Source organism: Gobio gobio (genome assembly GCF_949357685.1).
Source record: "Gobio gobio genome assembly, chromosome: 5".
In the NCBI taxonomy this organism is placed as follows: Eukaryota; Metazoa; Chordata; class Actinopteri; order Cypriniformes; family Gobionidae; genus Gobio; species Gobio gobio.
In genome coordinates, this window is record NC_137101.1 from 36,473,488 (window position 1) to 36,498,213 (window position 24,726).

Below are 24,726 nucleotides of genomic sequence, written 5' to 3' on the forward strand. Positions count from 1 at the left end.
GTTGGCAACACTGGTGGCGATGCAGAGGTGAACTGTCTGGAGGATGGGGTGGATGTTCATGAGAGCTGGTTAGTGTGCCTCACTCGTGGGGAGGTGGGTTACACTGGTTTGTTCCCGTGGACATCTGCCTCGTCCTCTGGATGGTTCACCTCTGCATCACCATTTCGTGGTCTGCTTGGCGGGTGCGCAGATGCTTCCTATCTGGGCCATCACTGTCGCAGCCACTTTCGGTTTCCTCTTTTTCAAGTGTGGGAAGGGTGGTGATGCTACACACAGCACTTGGGGGTGGGGGAGGGGTCACGCACGTCTGGGAAGTCCAACGCATCTGGTAGTTTTTAACTGTGGAAGTGGACGAATGATGGCTAGAATTAGCAGCCGTGACCTGTGTTTTCAATTGAAACACTGTTTTACTACCGGTCACAATTGTGAACATTAACAAAAAAGAGTTTAGATTTTTTACTCCTGGAAATTGTATTTATTTCAAGGTATTTTATGATTTAATAAAACGTTTAACTGAAGAAAAAAAAAGAGTTTAGATTTTGATCTTTTTTGTGCCTGATTGTGAGTAGTGCTAACTTGTTTTAAATTTCTCTAAAACTGTATTTGAATCTTATTACATTCAGAATGTTGATAGCTCTGTTTTGCAGCTTTACTGCATTGCATTTGAAACATGATTGATAGATTGACTGACTGACTGAATTTGATAGTTTTGTATTGAGAGGAGAAGATTTTATATGCTGCTATTTTATTTTAATTGTTTCAATTTCTAAGACTATGGGCCTTTTTACATGCGTTTTCTCGGATCGGATAGCTATCCGATTGTGAAAACGCTTTTGAGGCAGATTTAAATTTGATCACTCAAACCACTTCAGGAGTTGGTCTGAGATGCATTACAGACGAAACTGGTCAAAAGTAAATTAATCAGTTTGTTGAAACCACATATGTAAATAAAAAAAAAAACATGTGAGAGCGTGTTATAGGCTATTACATGTTATAACCATATGACAGTGGTACTGATACACGCATCGCCGCAGATGACTAGCTGTGTTATGCACATGTGCTTGAATTCTAGTACTTCTTGAGGTGCCTGAAGATCTGTACTGATCGGAATATTTCCGTTTTATTTTACAAATAATGGGAATAGATATACAGTGTGTGGATTTCCTTTGTTTATCTTTGCACTTTGTTTAATGAGCTGTCCTGACAGTGATTATTTTTTAAATTAATAAATAAATAGGACAAGTTAATATGACAAATTGTTTATTATATTCATTGTCATTACTAGGCTCAAAGGTCCCATGGGTAGGGTACATTGTACTGTGTGTGTGGATGACCATGTTCGTCAACCACCACCAAAGACCATTTTTGACCAAGAATGTGTATTTCTGGGAGTAAATTATATAACAAATAACACAAATAGGGTCTCACATCTGCATGACTTTGAACACCAAACCTTTACATTTTAATACATTTAGAAAAATTAAATGGTTTGCCACCAGAACTCAAATTTTTTTGACATTTCTCTATTTTGTAAACATCTTGCCACGTTAGCTATATTTCCATCCAAAGTTGCGAATTTAACTTATGCGCAAAATATCGCATAAAATATTTGTGAATAAAACAGATGAATGAAACAGGTTTCCATCCAGTGAGCTGAAAAGAACAAAATCGTCACTTCCTGATAAACAGGTGCTAAACATCAGAAAGATATAAGAAAAATGGCAGTTGCTCCAGTAGGAGAAGCCACTGTATATAATAATATCCGTATTTAATAAATTACATGCGCCTCAGAGCACACGAACAGCATTTATTGTGTTTCGTCTATGTATCTTGCATTTGGAGGCGGATGCCTGCTGTTTGGGAACAGTTGTGTAAGACAGTTCTGGGAGGAAATTACACCAAACCACTTTGATGACAGACTTTTCTCAGGCATTTTAGAATGACCAAACCAGCATTTTAGATGCTGTGCGACGAGATTGTCACGTTACTTTTTTTGATGCGCATTGATACATTTATTCTGTACATGGGTTTCCATCATAATTTATGTGCATGTTTTCATATCAGATAAAAAAAGACTCAATTGTAAGTTCTTTACACGCATTTGTAGAATTTATACGCATCTTGCTGTTTCCATCCAGCGTTTGTTAATGCGATATCCCAAAATGCGCATAAAAATAGGTGGATTGAAACATAGCTACTGAGGAACACTGCATATTTTTTCCAGAATGAGTCTTTCCTTAGGTGATGGCACATTAAAGGCTTCTCTTCGGTGTCACATGATTCCTAAGGCGTTTCCTGTCTGGAACTTAATCCACACTGATGACAAACCAGTTCCTCTTAAGTGAAGTCTCATGTGGTACTTACGGTTACATCTTAAACTCTTTCCACACTGAGCACATATAAAAGGCTTCTCTCCAGTGTCAAAATTCTCATGTGGACTTTAAGGTTTCCATGCTGATTGAAACTCGTTCTCTCCAGTGTGAATTCTCATGTGCCTGTTAAGGATTCCTTTTCGTTTGAAACTTTTTCCACAGTGTTGGCAGGTGAAAGGCTTATCTCCAGTGTGAATTCTCATGTGGACTTCAAGGTGTCCTTTTTGAGTGAATCTCTTTCCACACTGAGAGCATGTGTAAGGCTTCTCTCCAGTGTGAACTCTCATGTGGACTTTAAGGTTTCCATGTTGATCAAAACTCTTTCCACACTGAAGGCATGCATAAGGCTTCTCTCCAGTGTGAACTCTCATGTGGACTTTCAGGTTTCCATGTTGATCAAAACTCTTTTCACACTGAGGGCATGTGAAAGGCTTCTCTCCAGTGTGAATTCTCATGTGGACTTTCAGGTTTCCATGTTGCTCAAAGCTCTCTCCACAATGAGGGCATGTGTAAGGCTTCTCTCTGGTGTGAATTCTCATGTGCCTAACAAGGCTTCCCTTTACAGTGAAACTTGTCCCACACTGTTGGCAGGTGAAAGGGCTCTCTCCAGTGTGAACTCTCATGTGGTAATGAAGGTTTCCTTTTCGGTTGAAACTTTTTCCACAATGTTGACAGGTGAAAAGCCTCTCTCCAGTGTGAACCCTCATGTGGACTTCAAGGTTTCCATGCTGATTAAAACTCTTTCCACACAGAGGGCACAAGTAAGGCTTTTCTCCATTGTGAATTCTCATGTGCCTGTTAAGGGTTCCTTTTTGAGTAAAACTTTTTTCACAATGAGGGCAGATGAAAGGACTCTCTTCAGTGTGAATTCCCTTGTGGGTTTCAAGTTCATTTTGATCAAAAGTAATTCCAGATTTCTCTTCATTGTGAATCTGTGAGCAACTGAAAGATTTTTCTTCAGTTATGAGATCATAATGAATCTCATATTGATTTTTCTCCTCCACTTCATTCAGGACTTCACTCTCCTCTTTCAGCACCCTCAGGCCTAAGACAAAAAAGACAAATGAAAGTTAAACCTAATTTAATGGCACAAAACAACAGACATCAAAACTTTAAAACCCCCTTAGCTACTGAAAGTGGTGTGTTACATGTAATCTGAGAACACTTTCTTTAGGTGTCCCATAAAGTTTATACAAAAAAAAGAAAGAAAAAAGAACAGGGGACTCTCTATTCGACTGTAAAACCTAAAAAAGTGTCACAGTAATTCCATTTATTAAAAGAAAATAGCAGCAGTTTGTAATAATTTCAGAATGACCCCTGTCGCAATGGTCCAAATATCACTGACTGGTAGAGTTACAATTCCCTAAATGGCCAAACCTGTAAACGAAACACAGCAGAAGAAAAAATAAAAACAAAACAATGATAGAAAAGTAACCGTCATACAGAACACCATTTTTGTTTAAAATAAGCATTTTTTTTGCAAATGTCGACAATCTTTTTCCGTTTAACTTTAGTGCATATGTCGATACTTCAAATATCGTGAAAACTAGTTTGGAAACACTTTTTGTCGAGAAAAAGGGCGTTAACGCAAATAAATGTGTTACATGACAGAATTAGCCTTTTATATACAGCGTCCGTGCGTAGCACTGCTTCTGTTAAGGCACAGTTTCTCTGTAGTTCAAAGGTGCACTAAATCTATTATATTCATATTATTAAATTGTATATTAAATTATTTTATTACTATTGGTAAGAATAAGATGTGTTACCTCTCAAACATCTTTCCTCCTTAATTTTGTAATTTTGTGTTTTTTACAATCTAATAAAACTTAAGAATAATCAGAAAGATTTCAGAAAAACAATAACTGCACCCGTTTCTGAATATTGGTTGATTAATTATTCATCTAAACAGTGTTTATAACGAAGTAAAAAAAAAACAAAAAAAAAACATGAAACTTATTAATACAAATATTTATGTATAGGGCCTACAATTTAATAATATATAATAACGTTTTGTTTCAAAATGGATGAGGAATATATAGCGCCTTGAAAATCTTGGGGGGAAAAAAATGGTCGTCTGTCAAATGAAGTAAGGTTGTTGGAGTTTCCAATACTGACAAAGAGATAGATAAAATACACAACATTACGTCTGTATCTGAATAAATAAAATGAATACCATAAAATCACGATTTCATGGGCAGGATCTACTACAGATGAAAAATCACAAAGATGACACTTGTTAATTAATTAAATAAATAAATACAATTTATTAATATGCAGAATCTAAACGAATTTTAGAATTGTTGAGATGGCATCAGTTAAGCTAGACTATTTAAAACAGTTAAATATAAGCTAGGTTACACAAATAAAAGATTTAGGTTACAGCTGCATCTGTCTCCGTGTAAAATATTATCAGCAATTTGATGTTTTTGATCTATTTGATATTACTGAACTCTGAAACCAGAACGTTAACTTTTGAACAAATCTAAATGCGTTCTCGGCCACGTCAAACGTGACTGATTGACTGCATGTTCAAGGCTTCTGCTAAAGATTGTTACTATATGACCGAATATTTTACTGTAGCTACAATCTTTTTTATGGCTAGTGTTGTGAACTTCAGTTGTTTGTTGAAGAATAGACCAGGAGACGTCGGATCAAGACAGAATTATTCTTTTAATGAGAACCTTCTGTGCTGCAGGTCGTCCGAAAACAGTCTGATTTCACAGCACAAGATAATGCAATTTATCTACATTTCATGGGAAGTGGTTCTACAGCAGAGGAGGAGACATTCAAACAAAAGAAATGCATATGTTGTGTAGGTAAAATACACACCCTACTATGAAATCCCTACCAGTCCCATTGAATCAGCATACCTTTTCGTATGCTGATACTAGCCAGGCCAAAGAGCCATTAAAGTCTGGGCTCCCAAAAGGTGGGCTCTGACTCATTTAAAACACAATAGAGAATAACAGTTCTGGCAGGAAAGGAGACTCTTGTTAGAGCCTTTGAAGTCAGTAAAACAGGTCTGGGAGATTTGCGTAGCAGACTAATTCAGCTGACATCATCATTTTTACCTAAAATCCTAAATGCAATGTACTTTCTAAAATTTGTAATCCCACAATTCCCCCCTTTGGGAGTTCTAATAACTCCCACATAATACAAATTTAAACCTTCATTAGTCCATTCTATAGCTTATGTTTTTTAGCATAAGCCCCATCGTCTAGTCATGTAACTTGGAAAAAGTTACAGGCACATTTCACTTTCTCTGTGTTGATTGTCTGTAGTGACGAATGACATGCTGCCACAGGAAACAAACATGCCACTAGGGTCCGTGTAGTTCATTACGGGCAATATTCTTTTGTGGTTGGAACAGTCCTTGTGAGATCTTTGTTGACCTTACAGGTTTCCGAACCATGAAGAATTATCTTCAGTCATCTGAAAGATCAAGAATGTCTTGTTGGATTTTGTTCAAGAGTCCTTGACCACCATGTTTGTGCATATGTGAGTCCTTGAATGCAGCCATCTTCTTTGTTGGTGGTAGGAGAGCAACCAGGGTGCACCTGCCATTGAATTGGCTGAGCAGGATGTTATATACAGACGTTCCTCCCATCATGTGCCACCCATGGGATTCCTGCTCCTACTGAAGGCAGGTGTGGCATGCAAACGTTCTTTCCAGCAAACAAGGTGTTTCTTGACATATTCATCAGCTCTGAGAATATATTGTTGCTGGAGTCTACACTTTGTGCGATGTCGCAAGGCAATCTTGTAGTAGTAAGGCTACTAGTAGCAAGTAGTAGCAAGGCAGTCTTGATCATGTTGATGGAAGACTGAAGTTCCCGTAAATCATTCTCTGCGTTGTGTATTTTTTTTTTCTTTCTTTTCTTCTTCTTGACAGTTGACTCATTAGTGGGTCTAGTTGTCCTTCAGAGGTTGTGGCTTCATACACAGGTGAGGATCGGTGCGTATGGGTCTAGTTGTCCTTCAGAGGTTGTGGCTTCATATGCAGGTGAGGATCGGTGCGTATAAATGAATCTGGGGACAGCCATCAATAGGTATCTGCACAAAGAAAAACAAAAGACAACAAAGCAGTATTTGTTCTAAAAGACAGCAAAACATCAGGGTTGTCTCATCTGTTCAATCGGAGTCTGCTATTGTTGTTCCTTCTTTCCCTATTTGTTAATTCCTGTAACACCTAAAGAAACAGTGAGGTAAGGATGGACTAGTGGATGGGAATGCCTACAAGGGAATCTTCGCCGCAGGTTTGGCCCCCGAATGCCTGTTGCATTCAGTTCTTTCCTGGGCTCCTCACTGATTCGTGTCCTACCCTATCCCTGTTGGTGGGGGAACAACTTTATAGTGTGTCACATGACTCCAGGTTTTCCTTCCCTGACACAACACTGCAGCTGCTGTAATGTTACCTTCAATCACTTGAGCTGAACCCTCAACAAACAACTCCAATTCTGCATTCTCAATGGGAGTTTCTGCTATTTCATTCGTAGTTGCGTTTGTAACCGTAACACAATCATGAGTCATTTCATCCTCTAACAAAACTTCAGTCATTGCTGACATCATACATGAGGATGGGTTTGTGACTGGTGGACTCTGTAGAACAATGTTCGGGGCTGTGACGCTAAATTTCACTGAATCAACAGGCATATCAGATACTGATTGAATGGCTACATCTGTTTCAAAGAAAGCTTGCAAGTCAAGATTGGCGTTATCAGTCTGACTAACTTCATTCACATCAGTTTTCTCTTCAGCTTTGTTGAGGTTCAATTTCTTAGTCAAAGAAGCTACTCTAGCACAGAGTTCTTCGTTCTGTTTCTCTAGCTCTGAGATCTGCTGAGACTGTTGTCTAGCTAGCGCTAAACCAAATTCTCTGTGACAACAAATAATGCCTTTCACATTGTTCTTGCGAATACATGCTCCTAAAACTTTTTTACATTCATCAATCGACCAATTCTTGTCCGGATGGATCTCATATTTCTGAGTTAGTTTTTGTCTAACTTTCTCGGTGACAATTAAATTCATCTGCACTCCTAACTGTGATATGAAATCACTGTCTGTCCACAGAGGAGCTGCGAGACCACCTTTTTCAGTTGTGGGGGTCAGTCTAGGATTCTTCCTAAACATTTTTGAATTTCTTTGTTACCACACACACAAACACTCACTTCTCTGATCATTTCTTTGTTAACACAGCTCAACTATTGTTAACTTCCTTGACAAAAACAGAGGACAACACAAATATTAACTAAATGTTAATCTTCCCTGCTTGAAAAACAGAGGATAACTCATCCCTAAAAAAACACTTTTTTAGAGGGTAACACAAATATTAGCTATGCTAATCTTCCCTATTTAAAACAGAACAATTATTAGTTTGTGAGGCTAATAACTTCCCTATTTGAAAAACAGAGGATAACTCATCCCTAAAAAAACAGACTTTTTTTTAGAGGGTAACACAAATATTAGCTAAATGCTAATCTTCCCTATTTCAAACAGAACAATTATTAGTTTGTGAGGCTAATAACTTCCCTATTTGACAAACAGAGGATAACTCATCCCTAAAAAACACTTTTTAGAGGGTAACACAAATATTAGCAAAATGCTAATCTTCCCTATTTCAAACAGAATTAGAGGGTAACACAAAACACAAATATTAGCTAAATGCTAATCTTCCCTATTTCAAACAGAACAATTATTAGTTTGTGAGGCTAATCTTTTCTGTTTGATAACAGAGGATAACTTAGTTAACCAAACCCTACAGCCGTCTGTTAACTCTTCCCTGGCAGCCAGAGGATAAACACATTTGTACTGGTCTTAGGTTCTTTTGGATAGATCAGCACTCACCATAACCCGTGGTTGAAAGATTCAGTCTGGAAAATCTTTGTTCAGCTGGAAGTTTCGCTCTGGATTCCAGTCTGGAACGTAGGCAGATCTTTTTCTTTGAGCTTGAAGTTTCAATCTGGATTTTAGGTGAGGAAGCTGGAAACTATATCCGGGTCACAAGGCACCATCTGTTGTGAACTTCAGTTGTTTGTTGAAGAATAGACCAGGAGACGTCGGATCAAGACAGAATTATTCTTTTAATGAGAACCTTCTGTGCTGCAGGTCGTCCGAAAACAGTCTGATTTCACAGCACAAGATAATGCAATTTATCTACATTTCATGGGAAGTGGTTCTACAGCAGAGGAGGAGACATTCAAACAAAAGAAATGCATATGTTGTGTAGGTAAAATACACACCCTACTATGAAATCCCTACCAGTCCCATTGAATCAGCATACCTATTCGTATGCTGATACTAGCCAGGCCAAAGAGCCATTAAAGTCTGGGCTCCCAAAAGGTGGGCTCTGACTCATTTAAAACACAATAGAGAATAACAGTTCTGGCAGGAAAGGAGACTCTTGTTAGAGCCTTTGAAGTCAGTAAAACAGGTCTGGGAGATTTGCGTAGCAGACTAATTCAGCTGACATCATCATTTTTACCTAAAATCCTAAATGCAATGTACTTTCTAAAATTTGTAATCCCACAATAGCAAAATGTTGCATACAGGACAATTGAACTACCCTGTGTCCACACCCATGAGCTTCGTTATAAATTCATGCAGTCCTGACAGATGAGCTGTCCCACGTCTCTGTGATCTTCCGTTTAATATTTCCTAATTTAGTAATAGGCATAATATTCTGAAAATAGTAAGTACATTTCAATCTTCTCATTACTCTCTGCATTTAAAATAAAAATTGGGACACAAAAGATACAATATAATTTGCAGTCATCAACAAGTGGAGAAACTACGGCACAACAGTGACATTATCAAAAGTCTCCGGTTATGACTGTAACCATGGTTCCCTGAGAAGGGGAAAGAGTGTGACTGGTGTCTGAAGCATGTGTTTTCACTCAACAATTTCCAACGACAGTCCATGAAGTCACTACCGGATGCTAAGCTCATATGCCTTTTGACAAGGAAAGTTCCGGCCTTTTTCAACCTTCCTCCCTTCCTTGTGGGCCCAGCCTTATCCACCAACAGCCCAGAGCTTTAAGGTTCAGCTTCTTTAGCTATGTCAGCTTCTTTTACATAGCTTTACAGCTATTCAGGAATAACAAGGTGCCTGATAACAATAGCAGCTGCTTAAAGCAAATCAACCCTTAACCCTTATTTGTCAGGTTCTCCAGGACGTTTGAGTTTGCACAGGAAGTGAAGGACCCAACAGTAGGAGAGGGTTCTACTCTAACACTCAACCCTGAAGAACAGCTTGCCAAAGGGAGCCTGGTAAGTGCTAGGTACAATGAAAGAGCCACAGGGGAGCCGTTCTACTAAAAGAACCCTCCCCCAAGAGGGTCAACCTTCTGGCACTCATCTAGGACCTGCTATAACTTCGATAAGCACTAGCCCTAGTAGTGACCTAGACAGTCCCTGCCTCTGGTCCAAGTCTTTAAGCAGATTCACCTGGTACGCTTGAAACAGTCATTGTGTGCAAGAAACCACATACAGCTTCCTCAAGCGTCGAACGCGCTCCACTCGTAGTGTTTGTTTTACAAGTGCATATAAACTAGAGTTGATGACATCTATTTCAGGCGCCCTCTTATACTCACGGGCGCTCCGGTAGTGATGTCATGGACTGTCATCGTCGGCCAATGAGATTGTTGTGTGTATACACATGCATCAGACACCAGTCACACTGATGGCGATCCCCATAGCGTCCATCCAGACGCAATGTTGAGTTCCACTTAGAAAGGGAAAAGGGCATTCCTCCGAAATTGGAGTCAGAGAAAACTGGTCAAAAAGGAGACAGAAGACATAAAACTGTTCAGTGAAGCCTACTGCAACGTTTGAGTTGCAGCTCTTTCTGTTCAGTATTGGTTGCTCCCTACATGTGACAACTATCTCCAATATTCTCCATTTGTCTGGATTGTAGGGCAGGGTGGCAAGACAAGTCTTTTCTGACAAAAAAAAAAAGGATCCAAGCTTGGCTAAATTTTGCAAAAACATATCCAGTCCAGTGGCGGATCCTGGCATAGGCAATGTAGGCAGCCGCCTATGGGGCGATTCAACTTTCTTCTCTTCTATGGCATTATTTTAATGACAAATATCGAGAGCACGTATGTATGTGCAAATTTCTCCGCTTACAGGCGGATTTCCTTTGCTGACTTTGCTCTCGCACAAGACTGGACATGCGCTCTCAAATATACAGTGTTCACTTATGAATTGGCACTGCTCTCTTTCAGATATTGTGTGAGCGCACTCAAACATTCTTGTGCACTAGCCATAGGCTTCTGGTGTCATTAGCTTCCAATTAATTTAGCTGTACAAAAAGAGTCCATTATGGTGTTTAACATTGAAATATGATAACAAATCACATTTTGCACATTTCATTATTATAAACGCTATACCCTATAGCGGCTAATGAATCAGAGGTCTCACACATAAAACAAGCTTCTGCATTGGAAAACAAGGTGGCTGTGGGCTCACCGTGTTTAATATTGGCAGGAGTTATCAACCAATCACAATAGACTTCCACGATTGAAGGAAGAAATAGCAGTGTACCTTTAAGTTTGAAATAAATTAAGGATCCATTTTGCAGGCCTAAAATTGCATGAGGTAGCCTACCACTATCTGATTTTAGTAATCTAGCAGTGTTTCCCCTAGGTTTACAGCTTTGGGGGGGGGGCCTCCCGAAACTACCAGTGTCGCGGAGCGGGAGTGTTACGGATACGTGGTGTTGCCATAGACAATAAATTAATTAATTTGGTAAATAAATATAAACAATATATATACTATATTTCAGGGCTCAATGCTAAGGATATTTTTCAGGGGTTCAAATTTGTACGTGCCCTGTCAGAATTTTCACTGACCCCACCACAAAAAAAAGACAAATAAAATAAAATAGGCCTAGTATTGTTTTTGAGCCATATAAGCTTAATAAATAAGGTTATGACTCTAAAAACTAAAATCCTAACTCATATATTTTTTTTATATTGTTAAAGACCGTCAGTAATAAAATAAGAACAAATAATCAAATTATGAGCAAAAGCACAAATAAATAAAGCAGAACAAACATATACAAATTAAATAAACAGTTATTTTCATGTAGGTCTAAACTAGATTGTCAGGTACAAAAATAGTAATCAAATGTAAAATATAACTGCATAATCTGCATAAAATGATATGCCACTGCATATAAATACAGATTAACCCTTATTAAAAGTTATTCAGTCAAGAGCAGTGAGTGATTTTTTTTTTTTTGTCTTTTGTTATCTCAATATTTATATAGCCAATGACGATATTTTCCGGCTTTCCATGTTTTCACTGTTATACGGTAGGGGGCGCTGTAGCGCATTTCCTGCACGAGAACAGAATCTCCTGATCAAAACACTGCCGAAGAAGCAACGTGCGATATCATGTGTAAGCAGATGCATATGTAAAATAACGCGATCATCACCATTAAACAGCATATAAATCAAAACTGCCTAATGTTATTGAATGAAATGCCAACCCAGGACGAATTATAGGACTGTCAAGCTTTGGGGTGTTGATGGACTCCATCTACAACATCTGTGTTTTGTTCATCGTTCAGACGTAACGTTAGTCTTTTACAAAAACGTGATTTTTTCAGCTTTATGCTCAAAATGTTGCTTTTTCATGAAACTTGCAACATTCAAGTGTTGATTAAAAAAATAATATATGAAGCTGGAATAAAACAGTGGGTCTGTTCTTTCTTTGATATATTGCATGTTTAGATATTCTGTGGACCATTAAAACTTGTGAAAATGACCATAAATGCTGGCGGTGACTGGCAAATTTCATGTTTACGTTCATTTAAAAGACCTAACCGACTATGTTTACGATGATACTCAACAAGACAGTCATTTTGATATAATTTTGTGTGAATATTCGCGCGCACTGAGACGCGTGGCCGTGCGTGTGTGTGGTGTGTTGCTGCCCTTCGCGACGAGCAAACTGAGAGACACACTTTCTCGTCTATGAGCGCTTGAATATTTAAATTGGCAAGGCTTAAAAATGCGCAAATGATCAGTTTCCGTGAAGATGCAGCTTTGGCCCGAGTGTCTTTCACGCTGGCACTGAACCATCGGGCAATTCTTATTGTCGACCGTAATGACAAATATTTTTTGTCATTCATTCAGGGGGGGCGGGGGGTCGTTTTGGGAGGGCGGGGCGCCCCCCCAAAACAATGGTAGGGGAAACACTGAATCTAGTTCTCTAGCTGTGCATTTGTATAATGTATTTAATAAATTATTTTAATTAGTCGGGACATTTCGTCCTTCAGGAATTGATAGGATTAGGGCTGTACGATTTATCGAAAAATAACCGAAACCGACATTCACAACCTCTAACCGACGTATTTCCCATGTCGGTTTTTTCGGTTTTCACGTGACTCCGCCCCGTCAGTCACATCAAGTGCAGTTTGCAGGCACACAGAGATGCAGGAGCGGTTATCTGTGTTTATAGATACCCAGAATCACTATAGTAACTGCATGTTTTACACAGTTTATACAGGTCAGTTAATTGCTGTTCTTATAGCCTACGCGCTGACACACACACACACACAGAGCAACGGCGCGCGCAAGCCCCGAAGCCGCTTTCACTTTCGTGCTCGTAAAGTTTGTCAAGTAAATGCGTTTAAACGCAACGCGCGCGCCCACCTGCGTCGTCACAAAACTTTGTCATTTGTATGTGGTTTAAGCCCTGTCAGTTTGAACATTAAAGCGAGTTTCGACCATCAGATGTGTATTATGTTGAACTAATGCCTGATTTATTGTGACAAACGAACACTCGGACAGAATCTTGCATGTCACTTGAAGATCGCGCGCAGAGCAGCGCAGAAACGCAGGATCAACGCTGTCCTGTGACTAAAGTAAAGTCACTAAAGTAGCTTAGAAACGCAACCGTTATTTTAATACCTTTGAAGTAAGTACAAACCACAGCTTCATAATGAATAGAGACGGTATGAGTAATTCACACACACAAACACTCTCTCATGAATGCATTCAAATAAATGTAATGTACTGTGTTAATTTATCTGTATCTGATGTACAACAAACAGAAATCTGCTCCATAGACAATAACTGCTGAAAGTGAACCGTTTCCTTCAAGTATTTTAAAATCACAAAGAAATGCACTTTTTCATTAGAAAAAAAAAAATCCACCTTTAATAGTAGAAAATATTTACAGTACAAACCTTATCAGTGAACTTACACAAAAACCTTATGATGAAAAAAAAGAAGCAGCAAAATAATCATTCAATAATCGTAATCGAGGTCAAATGTTCAATTAATCGAGGTTTTTATTTTTGGTCAAATCGTTACAGCCCTAGATAGGATCGTTGGAAGTTGGGCATTGCTAAACAAAAGGGAGGCAGAAACTAAACCGATTGTGTTTCCCCACCCTTGCACATGACAGGCAGAGAAAAGAAGTCGTTTCAAGATGGGAGGGAAGGTTAACGTTTTTGAATAAAGATTATGAGGGGCACATTAATTTTTTTTTTTTTAATAGTGAGGTGAAGACTTTTGTATTCAACCTTCATTTTAATTTTTGTATTGAAAGTAGGGTAAATACTGGTAAAATGATCACAAACCCTTTTTGGCATGCCATAAACATAACCTGTTATTATATATTATCTTTATATTATACATGAAGGGAGTCGGTCTGAGAGAAGAGGATGCAGGGGATAGGGTTAGATGGAGGAAGATGATTCGCTGTGGTGACCCCTGAAGGGAACAGCCAAAAAGGAAAAGATTATTAATTAATATAACAATTAGGCTATCCATCTCATATTGAAAACCATGTAGCCTACCAAAATGTCATTAATAATAGCTATATAATAGAGATATTGTCAAAAGCATCACATATTAAAGCAATATTAAATTTGGCATTTCCAATTAAAGGTCCCGTTTTTCGTGTTTTTTTTGAAGCTTTGATTGTGTTTACAGTGTGCAATATAACATGTGTTCATGTTTCATGTGTAAAAAACCACAGTTTTTTCACACAATTTACTTATCTGTATACCGCTGTTTTCACTGTCCTCAAAACGGCCTGAGAATTTCCTCGTTCTATGAAGTCCCTCCTTCAGAAATACGTAACGAGTTCTGATTGTGCCAGCGGTTCCCGTGTTGTGATTCGACAGCAGTTTAGCGCACGTTACCCGGGAAGGTCACGCCTCTTACCATAACGGGGAGATGAACGCGCTCAAACTACAGCCCCTGAAGGCCAAACAAAGGTGATTTGACTCCGGGATGAAAATAACAGCGTCTGGACGACATGGCGACAAACGCAACCGAACCGAACGCAACACTTCCTCTTCTCCACGAGGGAGCAACAAGACCACGCCCCCTTTTTTGCGTATTCTTGTGGGCGGAGGTTAGTCGACAAACTGCTCTACTGATGTAATTAAAGCAGGAAATACCAGGATGTAGTCCAAACCGGCCGTTCGCTGTAGGCTTTGAATGGGAACTTCTGTTAAATAAAATATCTCGCTTGGCATTGAACTTTGAGCTTTATAATTTTACAGGTATTATTTATGCTCTAACAGCAACATTACACACTAACTAAAGTTTGAAAAATGGGATCACGAAGAACAGGACCTTTAATATTTTCTGCTATATTCTTCTTATTAGGCCTATTATTATTAGGTTACTTTAACTATAATTTATATAATATAATTATATTTCACAACGCATCACTGATAACTGAAAGATTAGGCTATTATTCATTGAAAATGCTTTGAAAACATTTAGGTCTATTATACAATGATTTATAGGCCTATATATATTTATGAACACTGAAGTCATTGATGAAAATTAAGAGCTTTTATTTAATTGATTTAAACTTTTCTTCTCTTTTTTCACAATATGCGGGCCACAAGAAAAATATTATAGGAATAAATTAAGACACTTATACCGTTATCATCATATGTTGAAGTAGATGCATCTCTCGCCGTCTCTGAGAGAATATGTGCTGTTAATGCAGTGTGATTGAAGCAGCTTTTACTTTCACTAACTGTAGTGATTTGACTGAGGTTAAATACTTCTTCTCCGTTAACTCTTGCGGATAGTTTGCACAGTGCTTGTGTGTTATCCATTGGCTCGCCTTCATGGCCATTCCCTTCATCCTTCAAATATTGTCCTCATTTGTAAAAACGAAACATTTTAAGATGATGGAAGACTAACACATTTATTTAAAATAATAATTTTTTAAACACAACAACGTGAAATTACCACTACAACCAGTAGTTGGTGGCGGAGGAGCACTTATTGGCTTATTAAACATTCCACTCCCTAATGTTTATTTCTCAAATTTTGCTTTTGAATTTATATGAAGACATTATAAAAAATACTATTATAAAATATTAAATTATCAAGAATATATATTTTTTGCCAAAGTCTGGCACTTTTTTGTACTAAAGTTTGAAAAACTCAAATTGTGACTGGATTACACAGAAAGCCAGTAAAGAGTGCTCCTTTTATAATCACTGATACTGTTGGTCAGTTCAGTATGATACAACAGAAGAACAAGTTTTTTGCAGGTTACTGTTGTTAGTTGTTTTTGTTTTTTTTACGATTGTTTACACACTAAAATTAAAATGAACAGTACGTGAAACCTGTCACTAAAGGAGCAAAACCTCAGATATGCACAACTATAAGCACATTCTCAGCCTCACTTTTTGCAAAACACTAAACTCACTTTAGTGACCACTATACATTAGACACAGAAATCTAACATGATGTCACTTTGCCATTTCAAGACACTGCTTTCCAAAATACCACACCTATGAACCAGTAGATCAAACAACGGCTGTCTGGTGTGCAGACACATTAGGTGCGTTTACATGGAGCACTGTAATCGGTTTAAAAGTCCAATCCGAATAAAAATACTCCATATAAACACCTCAATCGGAATAAAAATGGCCAAACCGAATGAAATTGTAATCGGTTTGAGAGGGGTGGGATAAACCTTTTCATGAACCGATCAAACGAAAAATTCCACCATGTAAACGATCTGATCCGATTACTTTGAGTGCACGTCTTTCTGTGACGTGATATACAGCGCGCGCCTCCTCAACTGAAGACCGCACCGCGCTCACACCAGGCTAATGTTGACAAGAAAGGAAAGTTCATTTTTCTGAGGTATTAAACTTTTTATTTCGTAACATGTTATGAACATGATGTTGGAATAATGACACAGACATAGCCTGGCTACAGCATCTCATCTTGACAGCGTTTGTCCGAGGCTTCAACTGCGCCTGACAGAATAATTTTTTTTGATTCTTACACTTTACGACAAATAATAAATAGCTTTTATAAAACTCTACAAGTCCTGGTGGCCGTTGAGAGCTGCCATTTCAACGGGGAACATTCAAGCCGCTCTCTGTTTCTCGTTAGTTAAGTTAGCTATAAAAAAAAATTTGAATCAACAACTGCTTCAAATTGGTTAAGTAACATTACCCACAGTCTACTTTAATTACTTTTGTTAATATTTATACCTTTGTGATTATAGTATCTTTCCTTAATCATCTGAAATATATATGTTTAGTACTACTAGTAATGATGCTGAGCACGTCTTTAATGCTTCATTCATGTTTCACCGTATATCCTATGTTTTTATTAATAATTTGAGTGCATTTTATTGTTAATTTTGTGTTTTTCAAAATAAATGAATTGAATAAATTTTTGATTCCGCATTCATCATTCACAGCTGTTGAAATAGCCATTGTATAGGACATAAATTAGGTTAAACTACTGCATGTCCGCCCACAGAAAAATAAATAAATATAAAAATTACCAACACAGAACTATTGATCCACGATACGTAACGAATCTGAGGCGGCAGACAAACTGTGTGCGCATGTCACAAAATGATTCCTACTGAAAGTCAGCACATGTAAACACCGATCGGTTTAGATAACGTCTCATGTAAACAGTCCACCGAATCTTTCAATCAGAATGATTTTAATCGGAATGACGAAAAAGTGCGCATGTAAACGTGGCTATTGATGCTTAACTGTAAACTCAACAATCACTGTAAGCAGGCCCGGTTCTCCACGGGTGCTAGAGGGTGCTAAGCACCCTTAAAGCAAAAGCACCTTCAGTTGATACTGTAATAATATTGGCAAAACAGATTTGGCAGATTCAAATGCATCTATTTACAACAAGTTTTTGCATGAGTGAGTAATGTAGCCAATCACAGATAGGCCTATATAATGCAATGAGCTCGTAATCACGATTTCAGAAGTCGGAATTATCAAATTTCCGATAGCACGCGAAGGCGGCATTAATGCCGGCTCACGAAACCTCTCATTAACAAACAAAGTCAAGACACGATGTCAGGGCTCTACGCTAACATTTTTCTCGAGGAGCACTTGTGCTCCTAATTTAAAAAAATTAGGAGCACAGTCAAAAATTTAGGAGCACTTTTTTGATCAATAACACGCATTCCAATTATAATTTTCCCATTACAGGACTATCTTTGTCCCTTTAAATTAATGTCCAGGGGCATTTATACCATTATAAGAGCAATGCTTTCTAATCTTATTAAATATATGGATCATCTTGTCAATTTCTTCAATTGAAATAGAAAAGTTGTTTTTAAAATGTTAATTTAAGCAATAAGACAATCAGACTGTTACCAATTTAATTAAATCAACATCAAAAGATCCATCTGTGCACTGTAGAAGTGGCACAGCAGCTCTATCTGAAGTGCTGTTTAGACTGTTTAAGATGACGGGACACGTGCAGCTCATGGGTAAATAATGTTGTATGAATGTTTTAAATATAAGTTTTTGAATTTAGAAATGGGTTATGTACAAGTTAAACTTTAAAAGTTTGATATTTTAAATAAAAAGTTCATGCAAAGTATAAATATGAAAATAAAACCGCCTATAGGTGGCGTCAAGTCTATGTGTGAGTCATTGATTAAATCGTTCAAACGCAGATTCATTCGAATCGAACCGCTTTGAGATGCGCAACAATTCTGGTGTAGTTTTGATTTTCACGAAATAAACAGTATTGTGGCTAAAAAGTTTTTACTTAACATAAGCTTGTCTATTGGACTTATGTACAAGATAAGTATCACATTTGCAAGCATGCCAACTCGGAGCAATAGCTGTCCGTAACTTTTGGCGCTCTGGCGCTAATAAACAGAACTGCACGCGTCTTGGAAGAACACAGCAGCCGGATCTACTTCTCTCTGTTTATGTCTATGGCGAGTCACACAGGGACTGTGCTCCTCCGCAGCGCTTCTGGAATAAAATAGTCAGAATATAAACACTTATTATATGTGTACCGTAGTGATTCAGGGTAAAATAAAAAAACGGTTTGGAAAATGGATTCATGATGTACTCTCATATACATCTAGTAATTTTTAAACTCGAGAAAAGTTGTGGACTGCAACTGATAAAGATTAAATCAAGAACTCATACAGGGGCTTTTTTAAATTATTATTTATTAATAAAATTTTGGTGGCATTTTTGCCCCAAGCCCCCGTTAATTTCCGACCTTGTTTATGATAATCTAATCCAAATGTGGTATTTCTAGTTAATTTGGATTTGGCTGCAAATAAACATCAGCGCGAGGCGTCTGGTAAGTGCGTATGGCTGCGTCACAGCCGTTTCACCTGGTAAACTATAAAGTGTAGTCCGTTGCACACGTTTTTTGCACATGCTCTGCTGACAGAAGGCATGACAAGCAGTCGATCGCAGAATGAAACGTAACTGTTGCTCAGTCAGTGTTGATGCACTTTGGCAGTTGTAGTTTTTATTCCGATTACATGAGAATCGATCGGGTCACTCGCACTGGTGCGCCTAAATATTTTTTCACAGTCGCACGCAGTAATTTTCAGGCGCAAGTGCGCCCAAATGGTCGCTATGTAGAGCCCTGGATGTAAGTAAGATATTTATTGTTGACGACTTTTATAACGGAACTTTGTGAGACCGCGAACTAACAAAGCAACAGCATTTTATTGATCTTAACGATCTTGGCTTAATCTTGGCTCACTTTCGAGGCTACAGTCATTCATTGAATAAAACTATTATTGCTAAGAGGACCAACGGCCAAATGCATGCAGCAAAGTTTCGGAAGTGACATCTTAAAGGTCCCATGGCATGAAATTTTCATTTTATGAGGTATTTCAACATTAATATGAGTTCCCCTAGCCTGAATATTGTCCCCAAGTGGATAGAAATGTTGATCGGTGTAAACCGAGTTCTGGCTGTCTTTCTCTGCCTTTGAGAAAATGACAGGCCAGACGAGCCAATCCTGAAGTCTCCTGGTTTGACGTCCAAGCAGGAACGGTTACCTCCCTTTCCTCCGCCCAGAGAATCTGGCACGCCCATGCAAACGCTCGAGAGATCATGGGTTGTGAACGAGTGAATGCTGGCAGTTTCTCAGTGTTTGGATGTACAAATGAAAACAGAAGGCTTTTTTCAGTTCCTTCTGATCTGTGATCAGTGATTTCTTATGTGTAGCTAATTATTTATTATTCGTGCACACACTGCGGCTTCTCTCTCTCCCGACAGAACGGTGTTTTCGTGTTTTCTATCTTGTGAGTCAGTGTTTTTGTACGTCCTCGTCGCGTCTATCTGTTCTTAAATGTGCATACAGTCGGGAGTTTCTGCTTAACATCGGCAGAGCCACATCTTTAGAGATAAACCTTACACACGCCGAAGCTCGGCCTGCACTGGCCGGTGGCCTTCAACATCCCCGACCCCCAGTACTGCATCTGGCCCACAGCGGAGGCACCAAACGCGGCGTGAGATTAAGCAGACGGGGGGGTAAGCGTGAGGGTATCTGGGCTAGGCTAGCCAGCTTTCCCCACAATAAACTGGATTACATTCGATTACTGCTGTTGTGTCTTTTTTTGCGCTGTGTAAGTTACTCAATGCGCGTCACTGACGCTTTTCATATGATTGGAACATATCTAGAAATAATGCTTTAATCAAACTTACTAACTCGTTCATCTCGCTGTAATGGTACATTGCATGTGTTACAAAGTTGGTAGAATAATGATGAAGACGGACTCGGCGTGACTGGGACTCGTGTTTATTCAGAACTCTCAGATACAAACACAATAAACTCGCGCTGACAGACAGCGCTCTCACAACTCAGTAGTTACTATAAATAACTTTGTTAGCAATCGCTCCGTCTCCGTGATGTCCGGTTCGCGAACGAATCATTCTTTTGAATCGGTTCTTTTTAGTGAACCGAACCAGTTCACCAAATCGGACTGAATCGTTCTAAACGGTTTGCGTCTCGAGTCAGCGCTGATCCATAATTTACTAAAGTTACTAACTTTCTGACATGAGTGACAGCCCCTCCGACTAGAAATAAACTAATAACCTGAAGTATATTCTAGTAACTACAACAGTTCACCCTGAACTGAGACATGCTGAGAAAACTGATGAGAAGTGAACTCAGGTCCATCCGTCTCTCTGGCAGCAGCTCGTGCGTCGTAGACCTCGTTAAACCACGCCCCCTCCGCTCATTTCAAATGCAAAGATGTCAGCCAATCACAACAGTGGGCGTTTTTACCGAAGTCTCACAGCAGACACGCCTCTTGAAACAGGGCAGTCAGGCACAGGGCAAACAGCAGTATAGACAAAATGCCTTTTATTTCTAAATTATGACATTTTAGGATGTAAAAATCATACTAACAATATAAGTACACCTCAGGAAACACTATATAATAATAGAAAAATGCCATGCCATGGGACCTTTAATATAAATGCCACTCTGCATGAGACAGTAATATCCTCCTGAGACCCAGAATAGAGGTTTTGCCTCTGTAGAGGACATTAGCGAACTTCTCTGACAACAAACACAGTTTTAAGTCTGGATATTCTTATGAAATATAAGACATTCTTATGAAAGTATGATTACACGTCTTTTTACATTTACATATTGTCCCAAAACCCTTTAATATGCAAATTAGAGACAGCGTATAGATGCATTGCCTAGAATGGGAATGGCATTTATGGCCATGTTTACACATTTATTGCATAAAGTAAAATGGTATATCCAATTATTCTGCATCTTTCATAACATTGAGAATCATCTTTATACAAAGTTTGGATAAAAAATCCATTGTTTGTCTGTTCATGACTTTTAATTTTCTCAATAAAGGGGTTCTGGCGTCCTCTACAGAGCAGAGGATATAGAATGTAACAGGAATTTAAAAAAAAATATATCAATTTGTTTTTTATGCTCCAAACAATAATGACCGGGAAAAAACTAATCTAAATTCAGAAAACCTTTTTTTCTGGTTCTCAGAAAGATACGTTAAAATACTAGTAACGCATTAAAGCAATGTAAAGGCAGACTAATAGATTAATAGACAATTTGTAGCAAAATATTTTTGAAATTCCAATTATTGGTAAATGACTTGTAAATAAATAATAATACATTTCTCACTGTACACTGCTGTGGTGGTGCCGTTGCTTAGCCTTAGATCTGCACTTTACTAGAGCACCCTCAGTAATTTCAGAAGCACCCTCAGTTATTTGATTCTGGAACCGGGCCTGACTGTAAGCACTATAAAAAGGAAATAAAATTAAAAAGCAATGTTACAATAAGAGGAAGAGACATCATTGGCCACAGAGCCGTTTTGAATATTGTGCGCTGCAATCAATGGGGTCCATAGGAATGTAGGTCCTTACAAAACGGCCCACATACTCTCATTTTTAGACTGACTACACAACATCGTCACAGCAGAAGACCAAATGAATGCAGAGTAGATGAGATACATTCTCATCTGGGACAATATATCTTTCCACCGATCTGCTCTGGCCTGGTTTCATCCACAATTTTCACTCCAATACCCACCACCATACTTTCCATTCCTTAACCCCATTGAGGGAGTTTTTTGTGGCATTGCGGTGGAAGGTTTATAGTCTCCAGCCCAATGTCAGGATATCCCTCATTCACGCCATGTAGGTGGCCTGTGACCTAACTAATGCAGGGTCTGTGCAAGGATGGAGTCGCCATTCAAGACGATTCTTCCCTTGCTGTCGTGCGAGAGAGGTGGATGAAGTGCCATGGCCAGATGCAGAGTTTTAGATTATTTTGCTATCTTTTTGTCTCTACAAATGTTTTTGTTCACATACTATATTTTATTTAGAATATGTTCTGATTTTCAGTACAAAATGCAACGTTTGGAAATGATTTGATGTATTTTACACTGTGGAGAGAAATAGAGAATGAATAGAAATAAATTGTGCAGTGCTGTTTGTGTTGTGTTTGGTCAATATATGTACTTTACTATGAAAAATATATCTGGAGAAAAAAAAATTCAAACCCAGATTATATCATTGGAAAAGTAGAAATGTTAAAAGTGTTTAAGTGATTCAAACTGAATCAGATTGTATGAAACGTGTGTGCCATACGTTGTCAAAATTGGGTTTTGTTATATTATTGTAAAGTTTTGAATGAAGTGTTTCTATTGCAAAAGAACTGAGGTGTTCTGCTATTTGTGTGTGTGGATGTGTGAATTGTGTGTAGTGTTTTGAAGAAATGAGCCTTGTTTTTAAAATTGTCCTAAAGCAATCGTAAAAAAAAAAACCCTGTAATGACTTAATATTCTCGGCATCTCAACTCAAGCTCAGTGCTTTACTGTCAAATGTGCATTTCCAATCAATAAACATGTTCCATTATTAGTAACTGCTCTTATTAATGCAAAACAATAGTCATTTTAGGATTAAACTACCTTTTATGATTAAAAATCCCCCCACGCCTACCAAATCAGGTGCTGGCACCACCATCTGTAGAACTTAGTGGAATTGGTGCTACTGCTCTCAAGTGATAGTCAAATAGTTCGTGTGGAGCCCTTCCTATAACACATTGATCGTGTGTTAGAATTTAACCAAAAGAAAACAAAAAACTCAGCCAGCAGTTCATCAAATGAAAAATTTATCACTTACATTTCCGTTAGCTTTATGCTAAATAAATGTTTTTGTTAGATTTCAGTTTATAAGTTGATATTGGGTTTAAGATTACATAAAATAATTTTGTTTAGGTTACTTATTTATTATTTTCCCTAATTTAATGCATGGCATGTCATAATAACGAATGCCCAACATGGAAGTATGATCTTCTCAGATGCTCTTGAATGCAGCATTAGTGTTAATTTAATTTAGGACACTCATATTCTTCAAAAAAATATTAATTTCTGAAGAGCTGGACATTTCAAGGACCAAATGCCTGAGTTCAGCTTTGAGAATGAAACCAACCTGTTTGTTCCTCAGTTTCTTCTTGTTTCACTTCGAATGTTTCTTCAATCTTCATGTCTTCACTCTCCTCTTTAATAAACGCCATCTTTATAATAGTGTGTCACGTGGATCTCAGACGCTTCACCAGGAGTTTTTCTGTGTGTTTAGACACGGTCATATTTAAGATGAAAATTATTCACATAAAGAAAAATAAATCCACACTAAATCTCTATGTGCATCTCAGTTTTAGTTCAGTGCACTGGTAAGGGAGTCAGTCAGGGTTAATGGCTTTAATTTAACTGATTAGACAAATATACTCAAAACAAACAGTACAAATTCCACAAATTATACACTTATTATTTAGTTATGATTAATATTTTTTAATTATTGATTTGTAATTCTTGATATTACACTTTCATGAAAACGTTTACAGTTGGTTTGTTAAAGTTGTCATTACATGTTCTCGTTGTATTTACACTGTTTTGACCAGCATGTGTCGTCAACGTGCGGTGTTTCGAGCAATATGAATCACTGACTGAATCCTTTTATGAATCAATTGTTCAATTAGTTCGAAGTGCCGAAAAGCTCCGTTTCTCCCATTTTACTGCTTGCCAGTGACCATATTTGAGTTTACAACGAACTGATTGACGCTATTGGGAGCGAAATGGGACGCACATTTTCTGTTATTGGTGTGGATGCGCTTTTCTCACAAAAAATAACGTTCACTAATCTTATATAAAGCATTACAATGTTACAATCAAGAACAATTCATTCATTTTACAGGTCTTGTAAAAAATATTAAATTGATTGAACAGCTTGATTTAATTTAAACACCTTAAATGCCTTTGAACACCAACCTTTCTCCAGCCGAATCACAACAGCGCGGTGCACACTTATGACGTCACGTCACCAGACCAAAATAAAAGTCCTTATCACAAGCTACTGTCTAAAATCACAAAAGTGCATAGAAAATTACATACAAATATATTTAATATTAAGAGAATATCCAAATAATTAAGAACTACAAATGAAACAGTGTGAGCTTCTGTTTGAGCATGTTTGGGGCAGACACCATTTACCAGATACCACAGTTTTAAAACACAAAAAGTGACTGTGGTTAACAAGTTCAAATAACATGTATTAAGA

General features: G+C 38.0%; 1 protein-coding gene across 1 annotated transcript; it reads right to left on the minus strand.

Moving 5' to 3' along the window:
- Positions 1–1,245: 1,245 nt before the first annotated feature.
- LOC307126452 (uncharacterized protein) lies at positions 1,246–24,496 on the minus strand. The gene is made up of 3 exons (XM_079816963.1): positions 24,438–24,496; positions 23,602–23,736; positions 1,246–3,417 (listed from the first exon to the last, which is right to left on the minus strand). Exons 2-3 carry the CDS (start codon positions 23,684–23,686, stop codon positions 2,441–2,443), a joined length of 1,062 nt encoding a protein of 353 aa, XP_079673089.1. The 5' UTR covers positions 23,687–23,736; positions 24,438–24,496; the 3' UTR covers positions 1,246–2,440.
- Positions 24,497–24,726: the final 230 nt, after the last annotated feature.